General features: G+C 58.3%; 3 protein-coding genes across 3 annotated transcripts; all 3 read left to right on the forward strand.

Annotated features, from left to right (window-relative positions):
- Positions 1 to 1,761: 1,761 nt before the first annotated feature.
- ABB37_06243 (putative mitochondrial P-type H -ATPase, putative (H1A-1)) lies at positions 1,762 to 4,737 on the forward strand (the record flags this gene model as incomplete). The annotated part of the gene is made up of 1 exon (XM_015804508.1): positions 1,762 to 4,737. One exon carries the CDS (start codon positions 1,762 to 1,764, stop codon positions 4,735 to 4,737), a length of 2,976 nt encoding a protein of 991 aa, XP_015657082.1.
- Positions 4,738 to 6,557: 1,820 nt separating this feature from the next.
- ABB37_06244 (putative kinesin) lies at positions 6,558 to 10,685 on the forward strand (the record flags this gene model as incomplete). The annotated part of the gene is made up of 1 exon (XM_015804509.1): positions 6,558 to 10,685. The coding sequence occupies one exon, from the start codon at positions 6,558 to 6,560 to the stop codon at positions 10,683 to 10,685; it is 4,128 nt and encodes a 1,375-aa protein (XP_015657083.1).
- An 863-nt stretch (positions 10,686 to 11,548) lies between these two features.
- ABB37_06245 (hypothetical protein) lies at positions 11,549 to 12,655 on the forward strand (the record flags this gene model as incomplete). The annotated part of the gene is made up of 1 exon (XM_015804510.1): positions 11,549 to 12,655. One exon carries the CDS (start codon positions 11,549 to 11,551, stop codon positions 12,653 to 12,655), a length of 1,107 nt encoding a protein of 368 aa, XP_015657084.1.
- Positions 12,656 to 13,256: the final 601 nt, after the last annotated feature.

The following is a 13,256-nucleotide window of genomic DNA, read 5'->3' on the forward strand; positions in this document are numbered from 1 at the left end:
AACCTATTTCAATGTACATGCATGTTTGTATGTGACGGGCAACCCTTCTCTCTCTCTTTTTTTTCTCACTTATCGAGAACGAGCGCACGCCCGCGATGAAGCGACCGACACGTCAACGAAACACCCATGTGAAGTTAACGGACAGTTAGCGGATAAATTTTCGAGTTTTTGTTTTATTTTACACGGTCATGCAATGATTTTTACCGCGAGTGTCTCTCCTCCGGAATACTGAGAGGAACGCTGGAGAAGAGATGGAGGCGGACAGGATTACCGCTTTCAAGCAGTAGCGCCTCAATTTGACGGATCATGCTCCTGGTGTGTGTTTTTCTCCCTTTCCACCGCATCTCGCAGATCCCCCTCCGCGAAGTGGAAGTGTGGACACCCCTTTCTCCACGGGTATCACTACGTCGTCGTTTGGCCTTCGCATCGCTCCTTGCCAACGAGAAAAAAATATTTGCCGCCTCGCGTATTCGTTTTCATTTTTTCATTCTTCATTTTGAACGGTTGAGGACGCATGCGCCGTGCAACATCACTGCCGCCTATTCGATGCGCTTCGCTTTAGATGGTGTTTCTCTTTTTCTTTTTAACCTGTTTTCGTCCTCTTCTCCCGCCTGTTGACGTCTTCGGTGGAGCACCTTTCTTTGATTCGATATAACTTGGACACATTTAACTGTATGGCACGCCGTAAAAAAGAAAACGGAAAAAGAAAAAAAAATAACAAAAAAAGAAACAGCTTCGACAACGAACTTTCACTGTGGCTCGATACGGGAAGTTTAATACCAAATGCGTGGGGCGCTCATGCCCACGGAGTCGTGCAACAAGCTGAACATAGTTGTTTTAAAAAAAAGGTGCTGTCAGGCGGCAGGGTCGAAGACCTTTTCTGTTTGCCGAGTCGAAGCGCGCTGCGATCCCTCTTCAGAATGCACCCGCATTTTTTTGGGAGACCAAAGCAAACTAACAACAACAAAAATACCACCCACGAGCCACCACAATAAGATGCGAGGACGCTTCAACGCTTCAACGCTGCCAATTCCTGAAGCTCATGCGGTCGTGGCCGTTGGGCAGAGCAAATCAGGAAAAAGTTTCCCTTTAGAACACTGTGAGGCGTTGTTGCCTGCTATTCTTCATTCGACATCTTTTCGCTTTCTCTTTCCTCTCCTGTACTTTACACTTTTTCTTGTCGGGTACAATCTCGATGAAAATGTGCGTGTGTGTGTGTGTGTGCACAATACCAATTATTGTTATTGCTACCGTCCTTATGCTTTACTTCCAGCTAACCTAACAGTGGAGTTTACGAGAGAAGCAACGGCGAAGAGTACCTCCACGCAACGAACGTTTTTATACGCTTGGTGTTTTCTATTTACTATCTACCTGCATAATATTAAAAAAGAAAAAGAAGAGAGCAAACACACGCTGTGCCGTCCTCCCTTTTTAAACCTTTTTAATAGCTCGTAGAGAACCAAGAAACACGAAACGCTGTGAAAACGCTCTCTTCTACCGTTTTTGTGCCTGTCGCTTTCTTCGCGAGGCTTCATTTCGCACGAACAGCTTTTTTCTTCTAGAAAAGAAAGAATAAGTACATCAGAAGAGTCGAACAAGAAACACCGGAGGCTGTCACACCAGCTTTGGACTTGTTCGTCTCCTCTGATCTCTCCTCAAAAAAGACCTTTCACGCAGAGTTGAGATCCATTTAGGTTTCCACCTGCTGTATCGTAATTCCACAAACATAATCTCAACAGCATTCAATTGCACGTTGACAAGATGAGCGCTAAGAACTCGCAGGAGAAGGAGCCCGCCGCGTTTGAGGACAAGCCCAAGAGCCCGTCCGACGCGGAGGAGGAGAACGTCCCGCAGAAGCCGCAGCGCCGCCAGTCCGTGCTGTCCAAGGCGATCAGCGAGCACGAAGAGGACGCGACGGGCCCGGCCGGGGACCTGCTGCCGCCGTCGAAGGGGCTGACGTCGGAGGAGGCGGAGGAGCTGCTGGAGAAGTACGGCCGCAACGAGCTGCCGGAGAAGAAGACGCCGAGCTGGGTGATTTACGTGCGTGGTCTGTGGGGCCCGATGCCTGCTGCGCTGTGGGTGGCCATCATCATCGAGTTTGCGCTGGAGAACTGGCCCGACGGTGCCATTCTGTTCGCCATCCAGATCGCCAACGCGACGATCGGCTGGTTCGAGACGATCAAGGCCGGCGATGCGGTGGCTGCGCTGAAGAACTCGCTGAAGCCTGTGGCGACTGCGTACCGCGACGGGAAGTGGCAGCAGATCGACGCGGCGGTGCTGGTGCCCGGCGACCTTGTGAAGCTGGCCGCCGGCTCCGCGGTGCCGGCCGACTGCAGCATCAACGAGGGCATCATCGACGTGGACGAGGCCGCGCTGACGGGCGAGTCGCTGCCCGTGACGATGGGTCCGGAGCACATGCCGAAGATGGGTTCGAACGTTGTGCGCGGCGAGGTGGAGGGCACGGTGCAGCTGACGGGCGCGCTGACGTTCTTCGGCAAGACGGCGGCGCTGCTGCAGTCTGTGCAGTCGGACCTCGGCAACATCCACGTGATTCTCGGCCGCGTGATGATCTCGCTGTGCGCGATTTCGTTCGTGCTGTGCATGTGCTGCTTCATCTACCTGCTGGCGAAGTTCTACGAGACGTTCCGCCGCTCGCTGCAGTTCGCCGTGGTGGTGCTTGTGGTGTCCATCCCGATCGCGCTGGAGATCGTGGTGACGACGACGCTCGCCGTCGGCTCGACGCACCTGTCGAAGCACAAGATCATCGTGACGAAGCTGTCCGCAATTGAGATGATGTCCGGCGTGAACATGCTGTGCTCCGACAAGACCGGCACGCTGACGCTGAACAAGATGGAGATCCAGGACCAGTGCTTCACCTTCGAGGAGGGCAACGACCTGCACACGACGCTGGTGCTTGCCGCGCTCGCCGCGAAGTGGCGCGAGCCGCCGCGCGATGCGCTGGACACGATGGTGCTGGGTGCCGCGAACCTTGACGAGTGCGACAACTACAAGCAGCTGGAGTTCGTTCCGTTCGACCCGACGACGAAGCGCACGGCGGCCACGCTGGTGGACAATCGCACGGGCGAGAAGTTCAACGTGACGAAGGGTGCGCCGCATGTGATTCTGCAGATGGTGTACAACCAGGACGAGATCAACGACCAGGTGGTGGACATCATCGATAGCCTTGCGTCGCGCGGTATCCGCTGCCTTGCCGTGGCGAAGACGGACCAGGAGGGCCGCTGGCACATGGCCGGCATCCTGACCTTCCTGGACCCGCCGCGCCCGGACACGAAGGAGACGATTCGCCGCAGCAAGGAGTACGGCGTGGACGTGAAGATGATCACGGGCGACCACGTGCTGATCGCGAAGGAGATGTGCCGCATGCTGAACCTCGACCCGAACATTCTGACGGCGGACAAGCTGCCGAAGGTGAAGGACGCGAACGACCTGCCGGACGACCTCGGCGAGAAGTACGGCGACATGATGCTTTCCGTGGGCGGGTTCGCGCAGGTGTTCCCGGAGCACAAGTTCATGATTGTGGAGGCGCTGCGCCAGCGCGGCTTCACGTGCGCGATGACGGGCGACGGCGTGAACGACGCACCTGCGCTGAAGCGTGCGGACGTGGGCATCGCGGTGCACGGTGCGACGGACGCTGCGCGCGCTGCGGCGGACATGGTGCTGACGGAGCCCGGCCTGAGCGTTGTGGTGGAGGCGATGCTGGTGTCGCGCGAGGTGTTCCAGCGCATGCTCTCCTTCCTGACCTACCGTATCTCCGCCACGCTGCAGCTGGTGTGCTTCTTCTTCATTGCGTGCTTCAGCCTGACGCCGAAGGACTACGGCAGCACGGACCCCGAGTTCCAGTTCTTCCACCTGCCGGTGCTGATGTTCATGCTGATCACGCTGCTGAACGACGGCTGCCTGATGACGATCGGCTACGACCACGTGGTGCCGTCGGAGCGTCCGCAGAAGTGGAACCTGCCGGTTGTGTTCGTGAGCGCGTCGATTCTGTCTGCTGTGGCGTGCGGCTCGTCGCTGATGCTGCTCTGGGTTGGCCTGGAGGGCTACAGCCCGGACTTCTACTACGACTCGTGGTTCCGCCACATGGGTCTTGCGCAGCTGCCGCAGGGTAAGCTTGTGACGCTGATGTACCTGAAGATCTCGATTTCCGACTTCCTGACGCTGTTCTCGTCGCGCACGGGCGGCAACTTCTTCTTCTACATGACGCCGAGCCCGATTCTGTTCTGCGGCGCGATCATCTCGCTGCTTGTGTCGACGATGGCTGCTGCCTTCTGGCACAAGACGCGGCCGGATGAGGTGCTGACGGAGGGTCTCGCGTGGGGTGACACCAACGCGGAGAAGCTGCTGCCGCTGTGGGTGTGGATCTACTGCATCGTGTGGTGGCTGGTGCAGGACATCGTGAAGGTGATTGCGCACATCTTCATGGACTGGATCGACCTCTTCGGCTGCGTGTCGGACACGGCGGGCTCTGGTCCGATCAAGCCGTACGACGACGGCGTGGACGCGGCGGAGGCGGAGAAGGCGGGCGCGAAGAAGGACGTGCCGCCGACGCAGCAGCACGGCACCGCGCCGGAGAAGGCTGCGCCGGAGAAGGCTGGTAGTGAAGACAGCTCACCGGTGAACGCGCTGGCGAACCTGAACGTGGAGGAGGGCTCCGAATCTGCGGATAATGCTAGCCCGGTCGACGTCTACTCACCACCGCGCACCCCCAACGAATAAGCGAAAAAGTGCTCGTCGTGTCGCTTCCACGCGTTCTCTCTTGTGACGTCCGTTTTTTTCTTTTCTCTCTCTTGTTTGGTAGTAACGGTAAGTAAGCGGAAAAGTATTTTGGGTAAAGAAGGGCTGACGCGGTTGCCAGGGGTTGCAACGCACCTACTCTGCACCGTCTGACGCTATTTTACGCTGTGGCGAAAGTTCCTTTTTCCCTCCTAAGAATGTGGCTTCGTAAGAAGCAGTAATGAAAGTTTTTTTTGTTAGTTTTCTCTTTTGTAGGAAAAATCTCCTGGTACTCTCTTGTGTACTCTGACAACCTCTCTCGGACTCAATTGAAGCCTGATTGCCACGTTGACCGTGTATCGGGGGTTCGACGAGTGCGCGGTGGGAGGAGCTACCGAAGGAGAGTACTGTGGGCCACATCCCGCTGCTGTTGCTCTTTCTTTGTTGCGGCTTCTTTCTCACCGAACGTGTCGTATCGGCGTGGCGCGTCTGGCTGGTACGTGGGGTCCATGTCATAAGGAATGCGCGGACAGCACGTCCATTCTCACGGCTCACGTGCTCGTTCGAGTGTACCGCTGGGAGGACGGGAAAAAGAAGAAAACACGACGAATTGGAAAAAAGAAAAGAACGAAGAAGGAACAAGACTTGTCAAGTGCGGTCAGCAAAGGACCGACAGCTTCTAACTCTTGGTGATTTACACGTCAAAGCAGGTAAACTCAAGTGGCGAATCTGTAGTGTCAAAAGAAAAGAGAGTACATGCTCGCTCCACCTCTGTGCTTTTTTTCTTTTAAAAACGAGACCGCGAACGTAGTCGTCTCCTTCCTTTCTGTGTTCTTGTTCTGTCCGCTTGCACGCATACTCTTCTATCTCTTTAATACGAAGATCGATTCATGTACTTGTTCATGCTGTAATACGTAGTAGTATAACGAGTTTCCTTTGAATAGGATGCCGAGGCGGTGCAATATAATCCGTTAAAAGAAGAAAAAAAGATACACTTCCATATATATTACACTGCAATGCGTTGAGTGTCCTCGCTGCTTCCGGCACTGAAAGCACAGAAGGCGGATGTCCAGGTTGGATGACGCGCATGATAAAGGACTCGAGCAAGTGGCCCTTTAACTCAGGCATTTTTTTCTTTTCGTTCACTTCGCTTCCCAGACATGCAGGTGTTCTCAGTTGTGCGTGTGTGTGCCAGCACTCGTTCGGTTAGTCTGGGTTACGGCGCGGTGATGTGCGGTCGCGCGGTGGAACTTGTCTCCCTCCCTCTCCCCCCGGTCTGTGTGAGGGGTCATGGGACGACTCGCGGCACAACATGGTTGCCGCGCGCACACACACACGAACACACATCCCATACAACTGAGAACGTCATGGCTTGTACTGCCTTCTCGTTGGTTCCTCATCGTCGTGTCATCGCTCACGTGCTCCGACTCCTCCCTTACCTTGCGCTAACGCTCTTCTTTTCGTAGCAATTCATATCCCACACTTCGCACTTTCCTCCTAACCTCTCCCAACGTCCGTTTCAAACGGAGTACGAAAAAACAGCAGAGTGAAGAGGAGGAGGAGGAAGAGGAGGCGTGCCGAGCAGCCGAGACAACGTTTGCCGTTGCCTGTGGAAGCCACAGCGGCCGTTTGCTTTTTCTTCTTCCCACACACATTTCTTGAGCATTGTGTTTTCCTTTATCCTTGCCGCTTCAGATGCGCTCCCCTTCTTTCTCTCTTGTGTTTTTCTCTTGAGGTTCTCAACAACAAACAAACGGCATTCCCCCCCAGACACACGCACACACAAAGCAGTCGAAAAGCACCAGAATTCGGTCGTTGCCACGATGTCGGTAGATGCAGGTAACGCTAGCCAAGGCAGAGTCTCCCCTGGTGCCCCCCCTTTGGATGCCCTCGACATCCGCGCAGACGGTGACGTGGTGGAGGGCGCCGACAGCAGCATGCCTAGTAGTAGTGTTTCCAAATTAGAGTCGTCTGCGGTGCTTCCCATGACCGGTCCTTCCTCGCACACGGCCCTCCACGGTCCGGAGACGGCCACACCAGGCGTGTCCACCGCGTGCGTCCTCGGCCCCGGCAGGTCCCCGCGCGGCACGCAAGCGTCGTCCTTAGTGCAGGAAAGCGTGAGTGTGATTGTGCGGTTGAAAGGCGCGCCAACGCTCGCGCAGGTCAGCGCAGGTGCCAGCGAGAACCTCACCTCGCCTGCCACGCTCACCTCCTCGCTGCGATCCGGGCTGCTGCTCGACTACAGCGTGGAGGATGGCACACTGCGGTCGCCGCGGACGGGCCGCCGACCACCTTCGCGCAGCGGCGGTGCTCTCACCCCTCAACCGCACCTCGACAGTTCTCCTTGCGGTGATGAAGTGTGGAACCCGCCGCCGCCGCAGCAGCAAGGGCAGTCCGCTGCACAGAGATCTCCGCTGCTGCAAATGGAAGGATACAATGGGGCGGCAGCAGTGACCTCACCCTCGGCTTCGTCTACGCCCGCCATCGCCGTGACGTTGCCGCAGGCCTTCACCACGGCATCCGCCACCGCAACGCCGCATACGCAGGCGCTGACGGATGCTCCTCGCTCGAGCCCGACGAGTGCGGCGGGGGCCTCACCCGCCTCTGACGCCGCGAAAGCGGGTTTCCCGAGCAATCCGCAGCCGTCGCGTGGCGGCAGCAGCTGCATTGGATGCCGCGGCAAACTCCTGACAATCCGTTCTCCCTCCACGAACGACTTTCGACAGTACGAGTTTGGCGAAGTCCTCGCGCCAGACGTGACGAACGCCGCTGTGTGCGAGCGTCTTCTTCCTGCGATCATGGAGCAGCTCAACGCGGGCTACAACGTGTGTGTGCTGTGCTACGGGCAGACGGGCAGCGGGAAGACGTACACGATGAACGCGCTCGGACCGGCGGTCGCGCAGGAGGTGTTTCGCACCCGTGACGTGCACAACGAGGTGGTTGAGATGAGTTACATTCAGATCTACAACAACAAGGCGTACAACTTGCTGGACGGCCCGCGTGCGGGGAAGTTCGGCGCGCAGCTGTCAAAGCCGCTGCAGACGGCGATGATGTCAATGGAGAGCAGCAGCGGCACACACTCCACCGCCGCATTAGCGGGCGGTGCCGCGAACGGTGCCTTCGAGCCGAAGGTACTGGTGCGCAGCGCGGCAGAGGTGCTGACACGGATGAAGGCGGCGTCACGCATGCGGGTCACACAAGCGCACGCACTCAACCCCCGCAGCTCACGCTCCTTCACGCTGCTGACGCTGCACATCACGCGCTTCTTAGACGGCGCGCCACTTACCACAACGCGTGTCACGCTCGCGGATCTGGCCGGCACGGAGCGCATCAAGAAGAGCGGGGCGGCCGGCGAGCGTCAAAGCCAGGCCATTTTTATTAATGTGTCCCTCATGGCGCTGCGGGAGCTGGTCGAGTCCGGCAGCACAGAGACGGAGGTGCTGCACTACCGCGATGCGCTTCTCACGACCTACTTGGCGCCTCGCATGCGCAGCTGGCATCTCTTTCTTGTCGTGACCGCGTCACTAGAGGCGAACAGCTACGAGGAGACGAAGTCGTCGCTCGACTTTGCCACCAACGCACGTCGGCGCAAGGTGAAGAAGCTCAAGTCCCGCACTGCCGATCGTCTCTCTGGCCTCTCGTTGCGACTTTACGGTAATTCGGTGCTGGGCAGCTCCGGCTACGGGCGTGCAAGTGCCGACGTGGCGGAGTTGCAGGCCGTTGTCGAGGCCCTGCAATACCGCATTAGCATCCTGGAGGAGTCCTTAAAGGTAGCGCAGCTGCAACGCGCTGCTCTGACGCAGTGGTGCACGCCTCTTGTCTCCCCCCGTTCGAACGACGATCTTCAGCTCCGCAGCGACGACCAGGAAGACAGCGAGGAGGACCGCACCCGCACTAGCCTGGACCAGCTGCGGCAGTCGGAGACGCAGATCTGCCAACTTCGGCAGGAGTGTTCGCACTACCGCCAGCTCCTGAGCGAGCGCGAGGATGAGCTGCGCAGTGTGCAGATGCTAGTCTCACCACAGGGTGTGGCAACACGCCCTCCTTCCGCCGAGCAGGAGCTGGCCGGCTCGCTCCTATCGAACTCACTAACGGGGTCTTGCAACCACCGCTCCAGCAGTGACGCGAACCAAGACGATCCCCTCCCCCGCCATCATCTCTCTTCTCAGTTGGACAGCGGTATCACGGTGGAAAGGCCCACGGGACAGCCGCCACAGCAGCAAACACAGCTCTTCTCCCCCGCCTCCTCTCTCTCCGCGTCCGCCACAAGCAGGGATGCGCTGGCTGCCTCCGTGGCACCAACCGCTGCCCCTGGCGATGACCAACTCGCAGCGACTTCCACTGAAGAGGAGAGCGATGATGCACACCAGCAGTTAATACGGAGCGTTCTTCAACTGAGCGCGGGAGCACTCGCGGGCGCAGGGCCGAACTCCGCGTGGGAGCATCTGCACGACGTTGCACTGCGCGCCAAGGAGCAGGGCGACGACGTGCGAGAGCGTCTGCTGGTCGTGACGAGCACCTTGGGCGGCCTGCGCGCGCACAACCATGAACTGAACGGTGACCTTCTCAAAGCGAACCGGGCGCTGGTGGCACAGGATGAAAGGCACAAGCGGTCGCAAGAGGCGCTGGAGCGTGCGCGGGTGCGAGCGAGGGCAGCCGAGGCAGCCGTCGATCAGCTGCGGCTGAAGCTCTTCCGCGCGTACGCCGAGCAGTCCATCGGCGAGGAGCTCACCCGTCTCTACCTTGACGCGCAGCAGCCGACGGCGGAGGCGCTGGACACGCTGTCCGGCTCGCAGCTGGCCGAGCACCGAGAGGAGATGGAGAAGTTCGAGACGCACCAACGCGCCCTGCAGGACAAAATTACGGAGTTGGTGAATGCGGTGGAGCAGCTCACGCGTGCCGGGTCGCAAAAGGACGTCTCGCTCGCGGCGTTGGAGTCTATCATCACCCCGGCGCAGCGGACGCTCTTTCAGACCATGTCCAGCGTTCGCAGCGACAGCGCCGACATCGCACGGCAGATCGTCGCGGTGGCCGGCGAGGCAAACGGCGAGGAGAGCGCCGCAGACTGCTTTAGTCTTCTGCAGTCCCGTGTATCGGAGCTGGAGTCGTTGCTGCAGCAGGAGCGGCAGCAGCATCAGCTCACCCGTTGCGAGGTCGTCGAGGCCCGCGAGGATGCGCGACGCAGCAGGCAGGAGCAGCGCCAGGCATTCTTCCAGCAGCAGGAGGAGGAGCGTCGGGTGAGGCAGCTGACGGCGGAGAACTTCGATCTGCAACGACAGAGGGAGCGGCATCAGCTTTACTTGGATCAGATCCACGTGCACTTTCAGGAGCAGCTGCTGGAGCTGCGGCGCTACCACGTCGCGGAGATGGCCGAGCAACGCTGGCTGCTGAAGGAGACACAACAGCAGGCTGCCCGCGCACCCACCCCACCGGAGAACTGGAAGGCGGGCGTGGCGGGGGAGCCGGCAGGGGCCGAAGCGCAGGACGACAGTGACGCCGGCGGGTTCGGTCAGTCCGCCACCCGCCGCGACACCCCGCCCGTCCCGCCCCACGCCAGCGGCAACTCGGCGGCCGAGGACGTCGCACGCGGGTGGGCCGGGCCGCCAAGTCCAGGCACCAGTGCGGCCACTGACGAGTACCATCACAACAGCTCCTCCTCGCTGGCCGTGCCCCGCCCGGCTCCCTCACCCAAAGCAAACCACAACGGCAGCACCGTCCCCCGCGACGCATCTCTCGGCATGAATGGCAAACACAGCAGAGGAGGGAAGAAGGGACACCCAAGGAAATCAAAGGAGAGGGCGACCGGGGCGCGCAGAGGCGGAGGCGCGGCGCCGGCTCGCCGCACGTCCGCCCCCGCCCCCGCCATCAACGGAAATCTGCGGCCGTCCGCCGATTTAAACTCGACGCAGCCTCCGAAGCAGACGTCGCGCCGCTCAGCGGACAAGACGTAGCGAAGACGAAAGCAGTGGTGGTGGCGGTGGTAAGAAGAGTTGGTACCGCCCTCTCCCAACGATAGACCGTCGCACAACCCGTGGAGTCAGCGGGCTACAACCAAACCCGTGTTTTCTTCTTTCTTCTTTCTGTCACCAGTCCATTTCTGTCGGGGAGCGGCTTAACGGGTGGCGTTGACGCCGTCTGCGCCGAGTGCACACACCGCTTTCCCACTTCTTTCCTTTGAAAAAATTGTCTTTGTTGTTTCTTTTACTGTTGTGAGGACTGCGTTGTGTCGTATCCACGTTTTGTACGTGTTGCTTCATTGCGGTGCGGCGCGCCTGTGGGTGTGCACGCGCCGTATAAAGTGCTTGAAGAGCGAAGTCGCAGAGGAGGGAGAGGGGAAAGAAGGCACGGCCGCTGACCGCCATCCGCCGCGAACAACGGGATGGCCCACGTGGGCAACAAGACACCGCAGCTGAAAAGTGCCAAAATGGCCTCCCTCTCACTGCCTTACGAACAATTTATTTTTGTTGTTGGTGTGAACGCTGCTCGGGTCCTCAGGCAAGCAACAAGAATAGAAGGGTGTGCTTGTTGTGGTGCGCGCAGCTCATTTGAACCGCCGTCGCGTGGGATGAAGTGGAAGACGAAGCTTTTACCGCGCCTTCTCTCGCTCTCTGCACACCTTAAATACATCTGTTCTGTTGGCAGGCTAAAACAAAACAAGAGAGACACACGCACACTCATATATTGGTAATACTTTACTTTATTAAAAACACCTTTCCCATTTTTCTCATCGTTGAATGAGACACACCCAAGACCACACCCACAACCCCCTATCCTAATCATTGGCGCTAGACAGAGGCAACCGCACCGCACACGAATGGCAGATGTTGCGTTGGGCCTGGGCAGCGTCTTCTGCGGGTGCCAAGCGAACGTTTTCCTGCTGGAGCTCATCATCAAAGGCTCGCCCGACACATTTTACGCGCTGACCTGTGCCCAGTACGTCTGTGTTGCCTGCTTTTCTCTGCCGCTGCTGCTGCGCTTGAAGGAGCCGTGCGAGGATGTTGAGGGGGCTGCCAGCATGTGGCCGTTTTGCTTGCGCCGCACGCGCATCTCTCGCCGCAACACGATTACGCTCGCCGTGCTGGCGTGGGCCATGTCCGTGGCGAACAACGTTGTTTTCAGCTTCGACGTCTCGGTGCCGCTGCACGCGACCTTTCGCTCGTCGGCGTTGATGATGAACATGCTGGCGGGCTATCTCTTCCTCGACAGGCGCTTCACCCTGTGGCAGGTGCTGTGTGCGCTGGCGATTTGTGGCGGGCTGATCGCCTTGACGCTGGAGAAGACGCGCAAGGCACAGAAGGAAAGCCAGGCAGCGCTTGCATCGAACACACTTCTGACTCCGACGTGGCGCGGCACGTTGGGCGTTACCATCCTCGTCTCCACCACCTTCTGTACCGCCGGCTTAGGTGTCTTTCAGGAGTACGTGTACCGCGACACGCGCAACCGTGAGGCAGCACGGGTGGCACGCCTTCCCAAGACGGCACAGGCCAAGGACGACGCGCCGCCTGTGTGGGCAGAGGCACTCTGCGCGTCACACCTCCTCGCCGTCCCTCTCTTCCTGCTCTACCCTTCGCGGCTCTTTCTTGAATTCTCGAACATTCGCTCCGAGAGCCAAGTGCATGTGCTGCTGAACTGCCTGACGCAGGTGGTGTGCATTGCAGGCGTCTATCTCATGAATCAGCGCACCTCTGCCTTTGCGCTGACGCTGACGCTGACGCTGCGCAAACTTGCCACGATTGTGCTTTCGATCTTTTACTTCGGCCACTATCGCTCCTTTACGCTGGTGGAGTGGATCGCCATGATCGGCGCGATGGCGGCCGGGACCGCCTACCCGTTTTTACCCAAGGCACCTCCAGCGGAGGAGCCACCATCGTCGGTGACGGCAAGCCGCAGGCCACACAAAGCCGCCGCCAGTAAATCCTAAAAAAAAAAGAAATATAATAAGTTGCGGCATTGCTTTATAGAAAAAGAAAGAAGAATAAGTGCAGTAGATAATCTTCGCTTTCCGTGGCAGGCGTGGGCTAGCGTCTTCCCACTCTCCCTTTCGATTAGATGGGTTATGGGGAGGAGCTGCAGTGGAAGGGTGCCAATAACGGAGCACCCGTGTCGTATATGGAGCAGCTTTTAAAGCCAGAAAGGGAGATGCGCCGTCTTTTTCTCGTGTCCGCATGCGTGAGTGCGTCGGTATCTTCTGGGATGTATGCGATTGTGTGCTGCACAGCAAGTATTGCGAACCGTGTACCCATAATGGCTTTCTTCCCCCTCTACACTCTCAGCGCTATTCCTTACGGGTATTTCTTTTGCGTATTGGCAAAGTGATTTACCGAGTACAACTGACCAACACAAGTTCCGTGTTCTACCAAAAGGCCCCCCTTTTTTCTGCTTTATTAATACACCCCCTTTATCAAACTCGTCATCGAGAATGCCGACCAAGTTTTCTCCTACCGAGGCGTGCTAGCACGCGATGGAGGTGCTGGAGAAGAAGCGGCATACCCACTCCTCCTGCGGTTCCAAAAAAGCCATAC

Source organism: Leptomonas pyrrhocoris (genome assembly GCF_001293395.1).
Source record: "Leptomonas pyrrhocoris isolate H10 chromosome Unknown, whole genome shotgun sequence".
In the NCBI taxonomy this organism is placed as follows: Eukaryota; Euglenozoa; class Kinetoplastea; order Trypanosomatida; family Trypanosomatidae; genus Leptomonas; species Leptomonas pyrrhocoris.